The following is a 23,040-nucleotide window of genomic DNA, read 5'->3' as shown; positions in this document are numbered from 1 at the left end:
CTACTGCATCTTTCCTTGGGCCTGCTGCTCTGCTAGATAAGTGCTTCTAGTTTGTTTTCTGTTTTTTCTGTCCAGCTTGCTATTAACTTTTGCTGGAAGCTCTGAGAAGCAAAGGGGTGCACCGCCGTGCTGTTAGTTCGGCACGGTGGGTCTTTTTGCCCCTTTGCGTGGTTTTCGTTTTAGGGTTTTTTGTAGACTGCATAGTTCTCTTTGCTATCCTCGCTCTGTCTAGAATATCGGGCCTCACTTTGCTGAATCTATTTTATTCCTACGTTTGTCTTTTCATCTTGCTAACAGTCATTATATGTGGGGTGCTGCCTATTCCTTTGGGGTATTTCTCTGAGGTAAGTCAGGCTTGTATTTCTATCTTCAGGCTAGTCAGCTCCTCAGGCAGTGCCGAGTTGCATAGGTAGTGATAGGCGCAATCCACTGCTGCTTATAGTTGTGTGAGGATAGATCAGGTACTGCAGTCTACAGAGATTCCACGTCTCAGAGCTCGTCCTATTGTTTTTGGTTATTGCCAGATCTCTGTATGTGTGCTGATTACTGCACGCTGTGTTGCCTGATTGCCAGCCATAACACTTCCCCCAGCTGCATGGCCAGCCATGATATGAGAGAACTTTAGGTGTTTTTCTTCAACTTGAATCCCTTTTATTTTGTAATCGTTCTGTACATACTATAATTGTTTCATTTTGGTAATATCTTTTTATACCCTCTGTAACCACTGCCTATTTCTTTTTGGAGTAAAAGTTATAGTATTTACTTGCTTCGTTTTTCTTGCTCTAAAAAGTACCTCCAACATTCTCTGAAGTAAATTATGCTACTGATTGGGTTGGCTCCTGACCCGCTATTAATCATAGGGATAGGAGCTGGTGGCGGCAGAGCGTACTGAGCTTGTGGGGTATAGCTGGCAGTGACGGAAAGGGGTTTATAACAGTATTGCCTGGCTGCGGCGGGGGATAGGTATATCACCCTCACTGCAGCGTGCCCAATAGCCAGTGCACGACCGGGCAGCCTTTCTGGCAACTAATCATCCTAGGTGCAGTTCCCTGACTGACCTGAGAGTAAGGGGGCCAGCAGAGTGCTGCAAGTTTCAAACAGGAACTGGTATGTGGGATATAAATAAATCCCTGAAGAAAGAACTGGAGCAACCAAACCCCCGGCTCATGACAGGCTCCATGCAAGATCTCACATCGTGGGGTAAGGATGATCCTGAGAAAGGTCAGGAATCAGCCCAGAACTACACAGGAGGACTTGGTCAACGACCTGAAGAAAGCTGGGACCACAGTCTTAAACTTTACTGCTAGTAACACTACGCCATCATGGATTAAAATCCTGCAGGGCACGCAAGGTCCCCCTGGTCACACCAGCACATGTCAGGCCTGTTTGAATTTTACCAATGACAATCAGGATAATCCAGAGGAGGCATGGGAGAAGGTTATGTAGTCCGATGAGCCCAAAACACAGCTTTTTGGTATCAACTCCACTTGCCCTGTTTGGAAGAAGGATGAGCACAACCACAAGACATCGTCCCAACTGTGAAGCATGGTAGGATAAACATCATACTTTGGGGGTGTTTTTCTGCAAGGGGGACAGGACGACTGCATTGAAAGCAGGATGGATGGGTTCATGTATCATGAGATTTTGGCCAACAACCTCCTTCCCTCAGTAAGAGAAAAAAGGGTAGTGGCCACGTCTTCCAGAATGACAATGACCAAAAACAACTAAGGAGTGGATCTGTTAGAAACATTTCAAGGTCCTGGACTTGCCTACCCAGTCTCCAGACCTGACTTCAATAGAAAATATTTGGAGGGAGCTGAAACTCAATGTTTCCCAGTGAAATCCCCGAAACCTCAAAGATCTGTAGAAGATCTGTATGGAGGAGTGGACCAAAATCGCTGCTGCAGTGTGTGTAAACTTGGTCAAGAACTACAGGAGATGTCTCACCTTTGTACCTGCAAACAAAGGTTTCTGGACCAAATATTAAGTTCTGTTTTTCTATTGTATCATATACTTATGTCATGCAATAAAATGCAAATTAATTATCTAAAAATCATACAATGTGATTTTCTGGATTTTAATTTTAGATGCTGTCTCTCACAGGTGAAGTGTACCTACGATAAAAATTGCAGACCTCTCCACTCATTGTAGGTGGGAAAACTTGCAAAATAGAGAGAGTGTATCAAAATACGGTACTTATTTTCCCACTGTGTATTACACTACACCATGCAAACACCTCAGTCATTACATGTGACACTGTATACATCGGAACTATATAGATGTGTATAAATTGTGTAACAGCAAAGATAATCACAGTTCACTGTACATACAAAAGGATTACAGCACTACACCATATATACACAAGGATTATCACAGTGCACTATGTATACACCATTATCGCACTACACTATACCATGCATATATCAGAATTATCACACTACACTAAATAAGACAGTATTATCACACTAGACCAGGGATTATCTCACTATACTGTAAACCATGTAATAAACCTGGATATATATACTATATACACACATACAGTATATACATACATACGTATATATACATACATATACACACATGAATACCATGTAATAACAGATAATCTCAATATCATGTATATACTGCGTATTAACTGGTGTTATGTAATTACACACACAATATAATAACCAGGATTGTCACTACACAGAGCATACACCACTTGAAACCAAGATTCTCTCACTTCACCATGTAAAGCTGTGCTCAATAGTTTAGATACCCCGGCAGAAGTTTTGCTTTCTTGGCCTTTTTTCAGATTATATGACTGATAACACCAAAATATTTTCTCCACTCATGGTTAACCCCTCTGTGACCTTAGACGTACTATCCCGTCGAGGTGCCCTGGGCTTATCTGACCCTGGACGGGATAGTACGTCATAGCCGATCGGCCGCGCTCACGGGGGGAGCGCGGCCGATCGCGGCCGGGTGTCAGCTGCTTATCGCAGCTGACATCCGGCACTATGTGCCAGGAGCGGTCACGGACCGCCCCCGGCACATTAACCCCTGGCACACCGCGATCAAAGATGATCGCGATGTGCCGGCGGTGCAGGGAAGCACCGCGCAGGGAGGGAGCAACCCCCTGCGAGGGTCTCCTCACCTCCCTCCCTGCTCGAGCCCCGGATCCAAGATGGCCGCGGATCCGGGTCCTGCAGGGAGGGAGGTGGCTTCACAGAGCCTGCTCAGAGCAGGCACTGTGAAGGCTGCAGCACTGTAAGTCAGATCAGTGATCTGACAGAGTGCTGTGCAAACTGTCAGATCACTGATCTGTGATGTCCCCCCCTGGGACAAAGTAAAAAAGTAAAAAAAAAAATTTCCAAATGTGTAAAAAAAATAAAAAAAAATATTCCAAAATAATGAAAAAAAAAAAAAAAATATTATTCCCATAAATACATTTCTTCATCTAAATAAAAAAAAAAAAAACAAAAGTACACATATTTAGTATCGCCGCGTCCGTAACGACCCATAAAACTGTCCCACTAGTTAACCCCTTCAGTAAACACCGTAAGGAAAAAAAAAAAAAACGAGGCAAAAAACAACGCTTTATTATCATACCGCCGAACAAAAAGTGGAATAACACGCGATCAAAAGGACAGATATAAATAACCATGGTACCGCTGAAAGCGTCATATTGTCCCGCAAAAAAAGAGCCGCCATACAGCATCATCAGCAAAAAAATAAAAAAGTTATAGTCCTGAGAATAAAGCGATGCAAAAATAATTATTTTTTCTGTAAAATAGTTTTTATCGTATAAAAGCACCAAACCATAAAAAAATGATATAAATGAGGTATCGCTGTAATCGTACTGACCCGAAGAATAAAACTGATTTATCAATTTTACCAAACGCGGAACGGTATAAACGCCTCCCCCAATAGAAATTCATGAATAGCTGGCTTTTGGTCATTCTTCCTCACAAAAATCGGAATAAAAAGCGATAAAAAAATGTCACGTGCCCAAAAATGTTTTCAATAAAAACGTCAACTTGTCCCGCAAAAAACAAGACCTCACATGACTCTGTGGACCAAAATATGGAAAAATTATAGCTCTCAAAATGTGGTATTGCAAAAAATATTTTTTGCAATAAAAAGGGTCTTTCAGTGTGTGACGGCTGCCAATCATAAAAATCCGCTAAAAAACTCGCTATAAAAGTAAATCAAACCCCCCTTCATCACCCCCTTAGTTAGGGAAAAATAAAAAAAAATGTATTTATTTCCATTTTCCCATTAGGGCTAGGGTTAGGGCTAGGGTTAGGGCTAGGGCTAGGGTTAGGGCTAGGGTTAGGGCTAGGGTTAGGGCTAGGGTTAGGGCTAGGGTTAGGGCTAGGGTTAGGGCTAGGGTTAGGGCTAGGGCTAGGGCTAGGGCTAGGGTTAGGGCTAGGGCTAGGGTTAGGGTTTAGATTACATTTACAGTTGGGAATAGGGTTGGGATTAGGGTTAGGGGTGTGTCAGGGTTAGAGGTGTGGTTAGGGTTACCGTTGGAATTAGGGTTAGGGGTGTGTTTAGATTAGGGTTTCAGTTATAATTGGGGGGTTTCCACTGTTTCGGCACATCAGGGGCTCTCCAAACACGACATGGCGTCCGATCTCAATTCCAGCCAATTCTGCGTTGAAAAAGTAAAACAGTGCTCCTTCCCTTCCGAGCTCTCCTGTGTGCCCAAACAGGGGTTTACCCCAACATATGGGGTATCAGCGTACTCAGGACAAATAGGACAACAGGTGGGGTCAGAACAGTTAATAATTTAAGAAATAGAAGTACAGAGAGGAACATAAAGTGCATGTATACTAATGCCAGAAGCCTCGCCAACAAAATGGACGAATTAGAACTAATGTTGTTGGAGCATAATTATGACATGGTGGGGATATCTGAAACGTGGCTGGATGAGAGCCATGACTGGGCTGTTAACTTGCAGGGCTATAGCCTGTTCAGAAATGACCGTACAGATAAGCGAGGGGGAGGGGTGTGTCTGTATGTAAAATCATCCTTAAAACCCATCCTGCGCGATAATATAGGTGAATTTAATGAAAATGTAGAATCCCTGTGGGTGGAGATAAGGGGAGGGGGAAAAAATAATAAATTACTGATAGGGGTTTGTTATAAATCTCCAAAAATAATGGAAGCAATGGAGAATATCCTCGTAAAGCAAATAGATGAAGCTGCGACTCAAGGAGAAGTCATTATTATGGGGGACTTCAACTACCCTGAAATAGATTGGGGAACAGAAACCTGCAGTTCCAGCAAAGGTAATCGGTTTTTGACAATTATGAGAGACAATTACCTTTCACAACTGGTTCAGGACCCAACAAGAAGGGGGGCACTGCTAGACCTAATATTAACCAACAGGCCAGACCGCATATCAAATATAAGGGTTGGGGGTTACTTGGGAAATAGCGATCACAAAATAATAAGTTTTCATGTATCCTTTAAAAAGATGTGTAGTAGAGGGGTTACAAGGACACTAAACTTCAGGAGGGCAAATTTCCAACGGATGAGAGAGGATCTTGGTGCAATTAACTGGGACGATATCCTGAGACACAAAAATACACAGAGAAAATGGGAGACGTTTATTAGCATCCTGGATAGGACCTGTGCACAGTATATACCGTATGGGAATAAACATACTAGAAATAGGAGGAAACCAATATGGCTAAATAGAGCTGTAAGGGGCGCAATAAGGGACAAAAAGAAAGCATTTAGAGAATTAAAGGAAGTAGGTAGTGAGGAGGCATTAAATAAATACAGAAAATTAAATAAATTCTGTAAAAAGCAAATCAAGGCAGCAAAGATTGAGACAGAGAGACTCATTGCCAGAGAGAGTAAAAATAATCCTAAAATATTCTTTAACTACATAAATAGTAAGAAACTAAAAAATGATAGTGTTGGCCCCCTTAAAAATAGTCTGGGTGAGATGGTGGATGAGGATGAGGAAAAAGCCAATATGCTAAATGACTTTTTTTCATCAGTATTTACACAAGAAAATCCCATGGCAGACAAAATGTCTAGTGATAAAAATTCCCAATTAAATGTCACCTGCTTAACCCAGCAGGAAGTGCGGCGGCGTCTAAAAATCACTAAAATTGACAAATCTCCGGGCCCGGATGGGATACACCCTCGAGTACTGCAGGAATTAAGTACAGTCATTGATAGACCATTATTTTTAATATTTAAAGACTCCATAATAACAGGGTCTGTGCCACAGGACTGGCGTATAGCAAATGTGGTGCCAATATTCAAAAAGGGAACAAAAACTGAACTCGGAAACTATAGGCCAGTAAGCTTAACCTCTACTGTGGGTAAAATCCTGGAGGGCATTCTAAGGGACGCTATACTGGAGTATCTGAATAGGAATAACCTCATGACCGAGTATCAGCACGGGTTTACTAGGGACCGTTCATGTCAGACTAATTTGATCAGTTTCTATGAAGAGGTAAGTTCCGGATTGGACCAAGGGAACCCAGTGGATGTAGTGTATATGGACTTTTCAAAAGCTTTTGATACGGTGCCACACAAAAGGTTGATACATAAAATGAGAATAATGGGGATAGGGGAAAATATGTGCAAGTGGGTTGAGAGCTGGCTCAGGGATAGGAAACAAAGGGTGGTTATTAATGGAGCACACTCGGACTGGGTAGCGGTTAGCAGTGGGGTACCACAGGGGTCAGTATTGGGCCCTCTTCTTTTTAACATATTTATTAATGACCTTGTAGGGGGCATTCAGAGTAGAATTTCAATATTTGCAGATGACACTAAACTCTGCAGGGTAATCAATACAGAGGAGGACAATTTTATATTACAGGATGATTTATGTAAACTAGAAGCTTGGGCTGATAAATGGCAAATGAGCTTTAATGGGGATAAATGTAAGGTCATGCACTTGGGTAGAAGTAATAAGATGTATACTTATGTGCTTAATTCTAAAACTCTGGGCAAAACCGTCAATGAAAAAGACCTGGGTGTATGGGTGGATGACAAACTTAAATTCAGTGGCCAGTGTCAGGCAGCTGCTACAAAGGCAAATAAAATAATGGGATGCATTAAAAGAGGCATAGATGCTCATGAGGAGAATATAATTTTACCTCTATACAAGTCACTAGTTCGACCACACTTAGAATACTGTGCACAGTTCTGGTCTCCGGTGTATAAGAAAGACATAGCTGAACTGGAGCGGGTGCAGAGAAGAGCGACCAAGGTTATTAGAGGACTGGGGGGTCTGCAATACCAAGATAGGTTATTACACTTGGGACTATTTAGTTTGGAAAAACAAAGATTAAGGGGTGATCTCATTTTAATGTATAAATATATGAGGGGACAGTACAAAGACCTTTCTGATGATCTTTTTAATCATAGACCTGAAACAGGGACAAGGGGGCATCCTCTGCGGTTGGAGGAAAAAAGGTTTAAGCATAATAACAGACACGGATTCTTTACTGTAAGAGCAGTGAGACTATGGAACTCTCTGCCGTATGATGTTGTAATGAGTGATTCATTACTTAAATTTAAGAGGGGACTGGATACCTTTCTGGAAAAGTATAATGTTACAGGGTATATACACTAGATTCCTTGATAGGGCGTTGATCCAGGGAACTAGTCTGATTGCCGTATGTGGAGTCGGGAAGGAATTTTTTTCCCCAATGTGGAGCTTACTCTTTGCACATGGGGTTTTTTTGCCTTCCTCTGGATCAACATGTTAGGGCATGTTAGGTTAGGCTATGGGTTGAACTAGATGGACATATAGTCTTCCTTCAACCTTAATAACTATGTAACTATGTAACTATGTAACAACTTTTGTGGACCAATTTCTCCTGTTACCCTTGGGAAAATACAAAACTGGGGGCTAAAAAATAATTTTTGTGGGAAAACAAAAAGATTTTTTATTTTCACGGCTCTGCGTTATAAACTGTAGTGAAACACTTGGGGGTTCAAAGTTCTCACAACACATCTAGATAAGTTCATTGAGGGGTCTAGTTTCCATTATGGGGTCACTTGTGGGGGGTTTCTACTGTTTAGGTACATTAGGGGCTCTGCAAACGCAATGTGACGCCTGCAGACCAATCCATCTAAGTCTGCATTCCAAATGATGCTCCTTCCCTTCCGAGCCCTCCCATGCGCCCAAACGGTGGTTCCCCCCCACATATCGGGTATCAGCGTACTCAGGACAAATTGGACAACAACATTTAGGGTCCAATTTCTCCTGCTAACCTTGGAAAAATACAAAACTGGGGGCTAAAATATAGTTTTTGTGGAAAAAAAAATATTTTTTATTTGCATGGCTCTGCGTTATAAACTGTAGTGAAATACTTGGGGGTTCAAAGCTCTCACAACACATCAAGATGAGTTCCTTAGGGGGTCTACTTTCCAAAATGGTGTCACTTGTGGGGGGTTTCTACTGTTTAGGTACATTAGGGGCTCTGCAAACGCAATGTGACGCCTGCAGACCATTCCATCTAAGTCTGCATTCCAAATGGCGCTCCTTCCCTTCCGAACCCTCCCATGCGCCCAAACGGTGGTTCCCCCCCACATATGGGGTATCAGCGTACTCAGGACAAATTGGACAACAACTTTTGGGGTCCAATTTCTCCTGTTACCCTAGGGAAAATACAAAACTGGGGGCTAAAAAATAATTTTTGTGGGAAAAAAATTTTGTTTTATTTTTATGGCTCTGCATTATAAACTTCTGTGAAGCCCTTGGTGGGTCAAAGTGCTCACCACACATCCAGATAAGTTCCTTAGGGGGTCTACTTTCCAAAATGGTGTCACTTGTGGGGGGTTTCAATGTTTAGGCACATCAGTGGCTCTCCAAACGCAACATGGCGTCCCATCTCAATTCCTGTCAATTTTGCATTGAAAAGTCAAATAGCGCTCCTTCCCTTCCGAGCTCTCCCATGCGCCCAAACAGTGGTTTACTGCCACATATGGGGTATCAGCGTACTCAGGACAAATTGGACAACAACTTTTTGGGTCCAATTTCTCCTGTTACCCTTGGTAAAATAAAACAAATTGGAGCTGAAGTAAATTTTTTGTGTAAAAAAGTTAAATGTTCATTTTTATTTAAACATTCCAAAAATTCCTATTAAACACCTGAAGGGTTAATAAACTTCTTGAATGTGGTTTTGAGCACCTTGAGGGGTGCAGTTTTTAGAATGGTGTCACACTTGGGCATTTTCTATCATATAGACCCCTCAAAATGACTTCAAATGAGACGTGGTCCCTAAAAAAAAATGGTGTTGTAAAAATGAGAAATTGCTGGTCAACTTTTAACCCTTATAACTCCCTAACAAAAAAAAAAATTGGTTCCAAAATTGTGCTGATGTAAAGTAGACATGTGGGAAATGTTACTTATTAAGTATTTTGTGTGACATATCTCTGTGATTTAATTGCATAAAAATTCAAAGTTTGAAAATTGCGAAATTTTCAAAATTTTCGCCAAATTTCCGTTTTTTTCACAAATAAACGCAGGTACTATCAAAGAAATTTTACCACTATCATGAAGTACAATATGTCACGAGAAAACAATGTCAGAATCACCAGGATCCGTTGAAGCGTTTCGGAGTTATAACCTCATAAAGGGACAGTGGTCAGAATTGTAAAAATTGGCCTGGTCATTAACGTGCAAACCACCCTTGGGGGTAAAGGGGTTAATGGTTCGGTGAAGCCATTTATTCTCAAACTACTGTCTTTTCTCTTTTTAACCCCTTCATGACCCAGCCTATTTTGACCTTAATGACCTGGCCGTTTTTTGTAATTCTGACCAGTGTCCCTTTATGAGGTAATAACTCAGGAACGCTTCAACGGATCCTAGCGGTTCTGAGATTGTTTTTTCGTGACATATTGGGCTTCATGTTAGTGGTAAATTTAGGTCAATAAATTCTGTGTTTATTTTTGATAAAAACGGAAATTTGGCGAAAATTTTGAAAATTTCGCAATTTTCACATTTTGAATTTGTATTCTGTTAAACCAGAGAGTTATGTGACACAAAATAGTTAATAAATAACATTTCCCACATGTCTACTTTACATCAGCACAATTTTGGAAACAAAATTTTTTTTGCTAGGAAGTTATAAGGGTTAAAATTTGACCAGCGATTTCTCATTTTTACAACGAAATTTACAAAACCATTTTTTTTTAGGGACCAGCTCACATTTGAAGTCAGTTTGAGGGGTCTATATGGCTGAAAATACCCAAAAAAGTTACACCATTCTAAAAACTGCACCCCTCAAGGTGCACAAAACCACATTCAAGAAGTTTATTAACCCTTCAGGTGCTTCACAGCAGCAGAAGCAACATGGAAAGAAAAAATGAACATTTAACTTTTAAGTCACAAAAATGATCTTTTAGCAACAATTTTTTTATTTTTCCAATGGTAAAAGGAGAAACTGAACCACGAAAGTTGTTGTCCAATTTGTCCTGAGTACGCCGATACCTCATGTGGGGGTAAACCACTGTTTGGGCGCACGGCAGGGCTTGGAAGGGAAGGAGCGCCATTTGACTTTTTGAATGAAAAATTGGCTCCACTCTTTAGAGGACACCATGTCACGTTTGGAGAGCCCCCGTGTGCCTAAAAATTGGAGTTCCCCCAAAAGCAACCCCATTTTGGAAACTAGACGCCCCAACGAACTTATCTAGATGCATAGTGAGCACTTTAAACCCCCAGGCGCTTCACAGAAGTTTATAACGCAGAGCCATGAGCAGGGCTCGGAAGGGAAGGCACGCCATTTGGCTTTTTAAATGGAAAATGAGCTCCAATCATTAGCGGACACCATGTCGCGTTTGGAGAGCCCCTGTGTGCCTAAACATTGGAGATCCCCCACAAATGACCCCATTTTGGAAACTAGACCCCCAAAGGAACTAATCTAGATGTGTAGTGAGCACTTTGAACCCCCAAGTGTTTCACAGAAGTTTATAACGCAGAGGCATGAAAATAAAAATAAAAATTTATTTTCTCAAAAATGATTTTTTAGCCCGCAATTTTTTATTTTCCCAAGGGTAACAGGAGAAATTTGACCCCAAAAGTTGTTGTCCAGTTTCTCCTGAGTACGCTGATACCCCATATGTGGGGGTATACCACTGTTTGGGCACATGCCGGGGCTCGGAAGTGAAGTAGTGACGTTTTGAAATGCAGACTTTGATGGAATGGTCTGCGGGCGTCACGTTGCGTTTGCAGAGCCCCTGATGTGGCTAAACAGTAGAAACCCCCCACAAGTGACCCCATTGTGGAAACTAGACCCCCAAAGGAACTTATCTAGATGTGTGGTGAGCACTTTGAACCCCCAAGTGCTTCACAGAAGTTTATAACGCAGAGCCGTGATGGAATCAATGGTGGCGCCATGTTGCGTTTGGAGACCCCTGATGTGCCTAAAAAGTGGTAACCCCTCAATTCTACCTCCAACACACCCCTAACCCTAATCCCAACTGTAGCCATAACCCTAATCACACCCCTAACCACAACCCTAATTCCAACCCTAACCCTAAGGCTATGTGCCCACGTTGCGGATTCGTGTGAGATTTTTCAGCACCATTTTTGAAAAATCCGCGGGTAAAAGGCACTGCGTTTTACCTGCAGATTTACCGTGGTTTACAGGTGTAAAACGCTGCGGAATCCGCACAAAGAATTGACATGCTGTGGAAAATACAACGCAGCGTTTCCGCGCGGTATTTTCTGCACCATGGGCACAGCGGATTTGGTTTTCCATAGGTTTACGTGGCACTGTAAACCTGATGGAACACTGCTGCGGATCCGCAGCAGCCAATACACTGCGGATCCGCAGCCAAATCCGCACCATGTGCACATAGCCTAATTCTAAAGGTATGTGCACACGCTGCAGAAAGCGCTGGGCATCCGCAGCAGTTTCCCATGAGTTTACATTTCAATGTAAACCTATGGGAAACAAAAATCGCTGTACACATGCTGCAGAAAAACTGCACGGAAACGCAGTGGTTTACATTCCGCAGCATGTCACTTCTTTCTGCGGATTCCGCAGCGGTTTTACAACTGCTCCAATAGAAAATCGCAGTTGTAAAACCGCAGTGAAATGCGCAGAAAAACTGCGGTAAATCCGCAGCGGTTTAGCACTGCGGATTTATAAAATCCGCAGAGGACCAGAATACGTGTGCACATACCGAAACCCTAACCCTAGCCCTTACCCCAACCTTAGTGGAGAAAAAAAAAAATTCTTTATTTTATTATTGTCCCTAACTATGGGGGTGACAAAGGGGAAGGGGGTCATTTACTATTTTTTTTTATTTTGATCACTGTGATAAAACCTATCACAGTGATCAAAATGCACATTGTAACGAATCTGCCGGTCGGCAGATTCGGCAGGCGCACTGCGCATGCGCCCGCCATTTTGGAAGATGGTGGCGCCCATGGAGAAGACTGACAGACCGCGGGAGGCTCGTTAAGTATAATGGGGTGGATCGGAGCATGGGGGGGGTAAATCGGAGTGCAGGGGGTTGGATTGGAGCACGGGGGGTGGGATTGGAGCACGGGGGGGGAGGGAGCGGACAGGAGGACGGAGGGGAGCAGAGCAGTGTGCAGGACTGATCGGAGGACTGGGGGGGGGGGGGGGGGGGGCAAAATCGGTGGCGGTGGGGGGCAGACCAGTGTTTCCAGCCATGGCCGATGATATTGCAGCTTCGGCCATGGCTGGATTGTAATATTTCACCAGTTTTAATAGGTGAAATATTACAAGTCGCTCTGATTGGCAGTTTCACTTTCAACAGCCAATCAGAGCGATCGCAGCCACAGGGGGGGGGGGGGGGGGGGGGTCGGGTGAAGCCACTGGGCTGTACTACCACTCGCCCTGTCCCTGCAGATCGGGTGTAATTGGAGTTAACCCTTTCACCCGATCTGCAGGGACGCGATCATTCTGCAACACAGCATATGCGTCACAGGTCGGATTGGCACTGACTTTCATGACGCATACGCTGTGTCACAGGTCGGGAAGGGGTTAAATCATAATGACAACCCAAAACATCCAAATAACCTGATCAAAAGTTCACATACCCCATTTCTTAAAACCGTGTATTGCCCTCTCTAACATCAATGACAGCTTGAACTAGTCTTTTGTGGTAGTTGTGGATGAGGTTATTTTTTCAGATGGTAAAAGATGCCCACTCTTCTTGGCAAAAAGCCTCCAGTTCCTGTAAATTCCTGGGCTGTCTAGCATGAACTGTGTGCTTGAGATCTCCCCAGAGTGGCTCAATGATATTGAGGTCAGAAGACTGAGAATTCCACTCCAGAACCTTCACTTTGTGCTGCTGTAGCCAATGACAGGTCGAATTGGCCTTTTGTTTTGGATCGTTGTCATGTTGGAACATCCAAGTACGTCCCATGCACAGCTTCCTGGCTAACGAGTGCAAATTTGCCTCCAGTATTTGCTGATAACGTGCTGCATTCATCTTTCCTTCAAATTTGACCAAGTTTCCTGTGCCTTTGTAGCTTACACATCCCCAAAACATCAATGATCCACCTCTGTGCTTTACAGTAGGAATGGTGTTCCTTTCATCATAGGCTTTGTTGACCTCTCTCCAAATGTAACGTTTATGGTTGTGGCCAAATAGTTCAATTTTGGTCTCATCGCTCCAAATTACCTTGTTCCAGACGTTTTGAGGCTTGTCTCTGTGCTGTTTCGCGTATTTTAGGCATTGTGCACATTTGTGCAGTAATGGCTTTCTTCTGGCGACTCGACCATAAAGCCCATTTTTCTTCAAGTGCCTCCTTATTCTGCATCATGAAACAGCCACACAACTAGTTTTCAGAGAGTTATGCATTTCAGCTGATGTTATTTGTGGGTTTTTATTTGTATCCTGAACAATTTTCCTGGCATTTGTGGATGACATTTTTGTTGGTCTACCTGACCGTGGTTTTGTTTTTACAGAGCCCCTGATTTTCCCTTTGTTAATCACAGTTTGAACGCTGCTGACTGGCATTATCAATTGGATATCTTTTTGTATCCCTTTCCTGTTTTATACAGTTTAACTACCTTTTCCTGTAGATCCGTTGACAATTCTTTTGCTTTCTCCATTATTCACAATCTAGAAACATCAGTGGCTGGATGAAAGATGCAAGAGTCTGTCTGAATCCCAGAAACTCACTCAGCTTTTATGCGCACACAATGATTACAAGCAAACAGGTCACAGGTGAGGATGTTACCTTTAGTAGCCATTCAAACCAATTTGTGTCAACTTCTGTGCATTTTATCAGGCTAAAATCACTAGGGTATGTGAACTTTTGATCGGGGTCATTTGGAGGTTTTGGGTTTTCATTATGATTTAAAAAGTAATTTTACTGCTAACACAGTAGTTTGACAATAAATGGCTTCACCCAACCTCCAACCATGAATGGAGAAAAAGTGCCTTTTTTCAGAGAATATGAATAACCCCTACAGAGAAAGCAAAAATTCTGCCGGGGTATATAAACTTTTGAGCACAACTGTATAGACTAATAACAGGGATTATTTTACTAAACTGTACATACACTGTGATAATCCAAGATCCCACTATGCTGTTCATACATTGCATAAAAACTTACTAAACCATGTACACAGCACTCACTCTCTCTACACCGTGTATACACTTCAATCAGGATTATCTCTTTACTTCACACAATATCCAGGATTCTCTCACTATTCTGGGTATACACTGCGTGATAACCGAGATTCTCTCACTATACTGGGTATATACCACGTGAATACCGAGAATCTCTCACTATACTAGGTATACACTGTGTGATAACAGAGTTTCTCTCACTATACTAGGTGTACACTGTGTGATAACAGAGATTCTCTCACTATACTAGGTATACACCGCGTGATAACCGGGATTCTGTCACTATACTGGGTATACACATCGTGATAACCGGGATTCTCTTTCTATACTGGGTATTCACTGCATAATAACTGGGATTCTCTCACTATACTGGGTATACACTGTGTGATAAATGATTCTTTTACTATACTAGGTATACACCATGCAATAACCGGGATTCTCTCACTATACTAGGTATACACCGTGGAATAACCGGGATTCTCTCACTATACTTTGAATATACCACATGATAACCGAGATTCTCTCACTATACTAGGGATACACCTTGTGATAACCAGGATTCTCTCACTTTACTGGGTTTACACCACGTAAACCGAGATGCTCTCACTATACTAGGCAAACACCACCTAATAACAGAGATTCTCTCACTATATCGGATATACATCGAGTAACAACCAGGATTCTCTCACTGTACTGGGTATATACACTGAGAAATAACCAGGATTCTCTCACTATACTGGGTATACACCGCGTAATAACCAGCAATCTCTCACTATACACTATGTGATAATTGGGATTCTCTCACTACAACGGTATACACCACATAAATCGGGATTCTCTCACTACACCGGGTATACAAAGGATAACCACCGGGATTCTCTGACTACACCGGGTATACACCCCGTAATAATCGGGAATCACTCACTACACCCTGTACACACCGAGCAGTAACTGGCAAGCTGGGTATACACAGCATAAGAACTGGTATTCTCTTACTACACCCTGTACACACCAAGTAATAACCGGGATTCCCTCAAAATACTGGGTATACACCGGAAAATCACCGGGAATCTCTCACTGCACCGGGTACACACGGATAACCATCGTGATTCTCTAACTACACACCGCGTAACAACTGTGAATCTTCCACTACACCAGGTATATACAGATAACCACCGTAATTCTCTCACTACACTGGGTATACACCGGTTAATATCCGGGAATCTCTTACTACTCTGAGTATACACTGGATAACCACCAGGATTCTATCACTACATCGAGTATATACCAGATAACCACCAGGACTCTCTCACTACGACGGATGACCACTGGGATTCTCTCACTACAATGGGTATACACAGCGTAATAACGGGTATTCTTTCACTACACTGAGTATACACCGGATAACAACTGTGATTCTCTCACTACACTGGGTATACACCGTGTAATAACTAGCATTCTCTCACTACATATACGGGTATTCTTTCACTACACTGGGTATATACCAGATAACCACCAGGACTCTCGCACTACACCAGGTACATATATCGAGTAACCACCAGGATAATCTCACTAGATCGGGTATACAAGGATAGCCATCGTGATTCTCTCACTACACTGGGTATACACCGCTTAATATCTGGGAATCTCTCACTACACTGAGTATACACTGGATAACCACCAAGATTCTATCACTACATCAAGTATATACCAGATAACCACCAGGACACTCTCACTACACCAGGTATACATCGAATAACCACCAGGATTCTCTCACTAGATCGGGTATACACAGATAACCACCATAATTCTCTCACTACACTGGGTATACGCCGCGTAATAACCGGGAATCTCTCACTACACCGGGTGTGCAAGGATAACCACCATGATTCGCTCACAACACTGGGTATACACCGCGTAATAACTGGGAATCTCTCACTACACCCTGTACACACCGAGTAATAACTAGCATTCTCTCACTACACTGGGTATACACAGCGTAACAACTGGTATTTTATCACTACACCCTGTACACATCGTATAGTAGTAGGGATTCTCTCACTACACCAGGTACACATGGATAACCACTGGGATTCTCTCACTACACTGGGTATACACCACATAATAACCGGTAATCTCTCACTACACTGGGTATACACTGGAAAACCACCGTGATTCTCAAACTACACTGGTTATACGCCTCGTAATAACCGGTCCTCTCCCACTACACCGGGTATACATGGATAACCACCGTGATTCTCACTACACTGGGTATACACCGCGTAATAACCGGTAATCTCTCACTACACCGGGTACACACGGATAACCACCGTGATTCTCTGACTACACTGGGTATACACAGCTTAATATCGGGAATCTCACACTACACTGAGTATACACTGGATAACCACCAGGATTCTATCACTACATCGAGAATATACCAGATAACCACCGGGATTCTCTCACTACACTGGGTATACGCAGGATAACCACCGGGATTCTCTCACTACACCGGGTATACGCCGGATAACCACCGGGATTCTCTCACTACACTGGGTATACACCGGATAACCACCGGGATTCTCTCACTACACTGGGTATACGCCGGATAACCACCAGGATTCTCTCACTACACCGGGTATACGCCGGATAACCACCGGGATTCTCTCACTACACTGGGTATACGCCGGATAACCACCGGGATTCTCTCACTACACTGGGTATACGCCGGATAACCACCAGGATTCTCTCACTACACCGGGTATACGCCGGATAACCACCGGGATTCTCTCACTACAGTTGGTATACACAGCATAATAACGGGTATTCGTTCACAACACTGGCTATACACCAGATAACCAAAAGGATTCTCTCACTGCACCGAGCATACATTGCGTAATAACTGTGAATCTCTCACTACACCGGGTATACACAGATAACCACCGGGATTCTCTCACTACACTGGGTATACACCGCGTAATAACCGGGAACCTCTCACTACACCGGGTATACACTGGATAGCCACCAGGATTCTATCACTACACCCGTTAACCAACATGATTCTCTCACTGCACAGGGGATATATCGCGTAATAACCGATTAACCGTGAATGTCTCACTACACCGGGTATACCCGGATAACCACTGGGATTCTCTCACTACACTGGGTACACACCGCGTACTAACCAGGAATCTCTCACTACACAGTATACACTGAGTAGTAACCGGGATTCTCTCACTACACAAGGTACACACAGCGTAATAACCAGTAACCTCTCACTACTCCGGGTATACACAGCATAACGGGTATTCTCTCGCTACACCCGGTATACACTGAGTAGTAACCGCAAATGTCTGATTACACCAGGCATACACCAGATAACTATCAGGATTCTCTCACTATATCGGGTATACACCGAGCAGTTACCAGGATTGTCTCACTACATCGGGTATATGTGGTACAACACATCTCTCACTCAAGATCCTCTACACACACACAATCACCATGAACGGCACAGGACCCAAGTGACCCACACACAGGACTCGGGCAACCCAGGCGGCACAGACCCAGCAGCACTCCGCACACACTGTGGCACACCGTACTATCAGACATGGCTCCGCTGCAAACAAACCACAGGAGTGTCACAAAATGATGAATGCGCCAGTGTGTCATCCGGTGGCCAAAACATGGCGTCCTGACACATGTAAAGCAGGAAGGACTCCGCCTGGTACCTGTGGGGTGCGCCTTGTCCACCGTCTTGGCAGCCACGAGCTCCTCACCTCCCCGATCACTGTGAATGAGACAAAAACGATAGGTTAATGTAACCCCAAAAATGTTCCTGACACACAGGCGGCCGCCCACAGACTTCCCAGCAGTGTGAGAGGAGGACGCGCTGCTCCCCCTTTGATGTTGGGGTGAGTGGGGGTGGAAGGGCGGCGCCTGCTGTGTGCAGAGAACTCTGTTCCTCCTGCTTATCCTCAGTCCTGTGCCCCAGGGGCAGACAAGAAGATAGCGACCAGCTGGTAAGAGGCTCCAGCCTGCGCATCACATATTGTGCCATCCCCCCAGGAGCCGCTGCGGACCCCGGCTGCCACCTGCATGACACCGCCAGCATCTGGGTCAGGGAGGCTCCAGCTGAGCTGGTATGAAGGGCATAGGACAGAGGGCTCCGTCCCAGAATCACCGGGAAGGAATGTTAATGACCAGAACCTGCCCTGTAATTATAGGAGGGGGCACCGCAGGGCGAGAATGGGGATACCAAATCTGGGGAACGCCCTCCATTCAAAGCTGTGAAAAATGCCAAGCAGGCAGAGGGTATTAAACGAATCCTGGGGAGGTGCCAGCTGGCAGGCGTCCAGGCACCGCTCAGGTGCTGCGTAACCTGGCTTAACCCCATCACTGCCAGACCAAGAGTGCCACCCGAGTAACATGACGCCAGAGAGCAGGCACTCGCTCACCCATATCCCGGGGCACCCAGAGTGCTGGAACCGCAGAGGGCCTCACTGTTTGGGCACAGAAGGGTTAATAAGGCGACACTTCTCAATGCCACCACTGGGGGGCACCAGTGCCAGGTGTGCACAGACCCCCTCCCCAACCTGACAGGAGCAGGTCTGCAGGTGGGCGGGCAGGCAGGTGGGGCGCCCTGTTTTATGGTCGCAGCTTAAAGGACTTTGGTCTGATTGTCCTGCCGCTCCCATCCAGGGGCTCAGAACAACCCCCCCACAGCATGCAACCAGATAAACAGCCGCCCTTCCCCCACCTACACCGAGGGTCCGAGGGTCATCCACTGCAGGGGCGCAAAGTGCCCAAGAGGAGCGGGTGTCTATAGTGACCCCTGTACTGAATAGAAGCCAACAGGATGAGAGGATCTTCCACATCCCCCACATGGGAAAGGACCCCCACACCCGACAAGTGAGAGGACCCCCCGCATCCTCCGCAACATGGGAGAGGACCCCCAGAAACCCCCCCAACATGAGGAGTCCCACACGCTGAGTGAGAAGACCCCCGCACCCTCCCCAACATGGCATAACATGGGAGAGGACCCCTTGCATCCTCCCCAACATGGGAGAGGACCCCCCCCTTGCACACCGAGGGTCAGCCCTGCACCCGATGAGTGAGTAAACCCCCCCCGCTCTTGATGAGTGTACCACCCGCACCTGCCAACAAGGGAGAGGACCCTCGCTTCCTCCCCAACATGGGGGATGACCGCCCCCTCACCCCCAAAATGGTAGACCACCCTCAACATGGGAATAGACCTCAGCAGCCCCCAACATGAGAGGATGCCCCCGCACCTCAACAAGTGAGAAGAACTCCCACACACTCAACATGGGAGAGGACCCCCCCGACACGGGAGGGGACCCCCCCGACACGGGAGGGGACCCCCCCCAAAACACGGGAGGGGACCCCCCCCAAAACACGGGAGAGGACACTCCCAAAACACGGGAGAGGACACCCCCCCTCGAAATGGGAAAGGACACCCGCACCCCAACGAGTCACAAGACTCCACGCACCCTCACAAACATGGGAGAGGACCCCCGCGCATCCCCAACAAGAGAGGAACCCAATGTACCGCCCCCAACACGGGAGAGGAACCCCGGCACCCTCCCCAACACGGGAGAGGAACCCCGCAACCTTCCCCAACACGGGAGAGGAACCCCGGCACCCTCCCCAACCTGGGAGAGGAACCCCGGCACACCCCCCCCCAAACACGGGAGAGAAACCCTGACCCCTCCCCAAACACGGGAGAGGACCCCCCCAAAACACGGGAGAGGACACCCCCCCAAAACACGGGAGAGGACACCCCCCCAAAACACGGGAGAGGACACCCCTCGAAATGGGAAAGGACACCCCGCACCCCAACGAGTCACAAGACTCCACGCACCCTCACAAACATGGGAGAGGACCCCCCAAAACATGGGAGAGGACCCCCCAAAACATGGGAGAGGACACCCCCAAAACATGGGAGAGGACACCCCCAAAACATGGGAGAGGACACCCCCAAAACATGGGAGAGGACACCCCCTCGAAATGGGAAAGGGCACCCCAACGAGTCAGAAGACTCCACGCACCCTGCCCCCAACACGGGAGAGGAACCCCGACACCCTCCCCCCAACACGGGAGAGGAACCCCCCAAAACACGGGAGAGGACACCCCCCCAAAACACGGGAGAGGACACCCCTCGAAATGGGAAAGGACACCCCGCACCCCAACGAGTCACAAGACTCCACGCACCCTCACAAACATGGGAGAGGACCCCCCCAACACATGGGAGAGGACCCCCCCAAAACATGGGAGAGGACACCCCCAACACATGGGAGAGGACACCCCCAAAACATGGGAGAGGACACCCCCAAAACATGGGAGAGGACACCCCCAAAACATGGGAGGACCCCCCCTCGAAATGGGAAAGGGCACCCCAACGAGTCAGAAGACTCCACGCACCCTCCCCCCAACAGGGGAGAGGAGCCCCCGACACCCTCCCCCCAACAGGGGAGAGGAGCCCCCGACACCCTCCCCCCAACAGGGGAGAGGAGCCCCCGACACCCTCCCCCCAACAGGGGAGAGGAGCCCCCGACACCCTCCCCCCAACAGGGGAGAGGAGCCCCCGACACCCTCCCCCCAACAGGGGAGAGGAGCCCCCGACACCCTCCCCCCAACAGGGGAGAGGAGCCCCCGACACCCTCCCCCCAACAGGGGAGAGGAGCCCCCGACACCCTCCCCCCAACAGGGGAGAGGAGCCCCCGACACCCTCCCCCCAACAGGGGAGAGGAGCCCCCGACACCCTCCCCCCAACAGGGGAGAGGAGCCCCCGACACCCTCCCCCCAACAGGGGAGAGGAGCCCCGACACCCTCCCCCCAACAGGGGAGAGGAGCCCCGACACCCTCCCCCCAACAGGGGAGAGGAGCCCCGACACCCTCCCCCCAACAGGGGAGAGGAGCCCCGACACCCTCCCCCCAACAGGGGAGAGGAGCCCCGACACCCTCCCCCCAACACGGGAGAGGAACCCCGACACCCTCCCCCCAACACGGGAGAGGAACCCCGACACCCTCCCCCCAACACGGGAGAGGAACCCCGACACCCTCCCCCCCAACACGGGAGAGGATCCCCGACACCCTCCCCAACACGGGAGAGGATCCCCGACACCCTCCCCAACACGGGAGAGGAAACTTGCACCAAACGAGGGAGGGCACCCCACACCCTCCCAAACATGGGAGAGGACCCTTCGCAACCTCCCCAACATGAGGACCGCCCGTACCCTCCTCAACGAGAGAGGACCCCCGCACCATCCCCAACATGAGAGGACCCCACGCACCCTCCCCCATGAGGACACCCAGTCCCTACCCAACATGAGAGGACCCCTCATACCCTCCCCAACATGAGTATCCACCGCACCCTCGCCAACATGGGAGAGGACCTCCACACCCTGACATGTGACCCTATTACAGTAATGTCCCCCGTACCCTGACGTGTGACGCTATTACAGTGATGTTCCCCTTACCCTGACATGTCACCCTATTACAGTGATTTTCCCTCGTACCCAGACATGTGACCCTATTACAGTGAAGTTCCCCCGTACCCAGACATGTGACCCTATTACAGTCATGTCCCCCCGTACCCTGACATATGACCCTATTACAGTCATGTCCAGCCGTACCCTGACATGTGACCCTATTACAGTCATGTCCCCCTGTACCCTGACATGTGACCCTATTACAGTTATGTCCCCCTGTACCCTGACATGTGACCCTATTACAGTGATGTCCCCCGTACCCTGACATGTGACCCTATTACAGTGATGGCCCCCGTACCGACATATGACCCTATTACGTTCCCCCTCTACGCGTACATGTGACCCTATTACGGTGATGTCCCCCCGTACCCTGACATGTGACCCTATTCCAGTGATGTCCTCCCGTACCCTGACATATGACCCAATTACAGTGATGTTCCCCCTGTACGCGGACATGTGATCCTATTACGGTGATGTCCCCTATCCCATGTTGTCCGGTATGCGGGGGGGCACAGCAGTGGAGATATGATCTGATTCCTGCAGCAACCCCCTTCCCGCATGTCGCCCTGGCACAGGATGAGGGGTGCAGGTAGGCTGAGCGCACAAACCGCCCTGCTGGCATGGATCACCCGGATACTGGCAGCCCCCCAGGCTGGCACCCATCCACAAGAAAACGTATGTTTACCCACAAGAGACAAAGAGGTGAAGGGGGAGGCGGAGGGCTGACACCACCCCACCACCACAGCCTGACAACCCCCAGACTGCCACGTCACTGGGAGCAGAAAAGGGAAATGTGACCGCACTCGCTCCACTAGATTGCAAGCTCTGCAGCCGGGGGGGTTGAGGTGGGTGCGATGATAAGACTGGCAGGGAGGGGCGCCACGTCAGGGTATTGGGGAAAGTAGATCCTGGGTGTGGGTGATAGAAAGAGGCTGAGGAGAAGATACCA

The 23,040-nt window shown here is 46.9% G+C and overlaps 1 protein-coding gene across 2 annotated transcripts in view; it reads right to left on the bottom strand.

Annotated features, from left to right (window-relative positions):
• The window catches only part of ZBTB7B (zinc finger and BTB domain containing 7B), a 78,335-nt gene that overhangs the window by 34,756 nt on the left and 20,539 nt on the right, over positions 1-23,040 (bottom strand). For both annotated transcript variants that reach the window (XM_069768798.1, XM_069768789.1), the window contains exon 2: positions 18,312-18,370. Coding sequence is in view for 1 of the 2 variants with exons in the window: in XM_069768789.1 (XP_069624890.1) it covers positions 18,312-18,370 (59 nt within the window). In the remaining variant the exon portion in view is untranslated. The remainder of the gene's footprint in view (positions 1-18,311; positions 18,371-23,040) is intronic.

The sequence above is a fragment of the Ranitomeya imitator genome, chromosome 1 (assembly GCF_032444005.1).
Source record: "Ranitomeya imitator isolate aRanImi1 chromosome 1, aRanImi1.pri, whole genome shotgun sequence".
Classification (NCBI taxonomy): domain Eukaryota; kingdom Metazoa; phylum Chordata; class Amphibia; order Anura; family Dendrobatidae; genus Ranitomeya; species Ranitomeya imitator.
The sequence above is the reverse complement of the archived record's forward strand: the minus strand, read 5'-3'. Positions and strand labels throughout refer to the sequence as shown.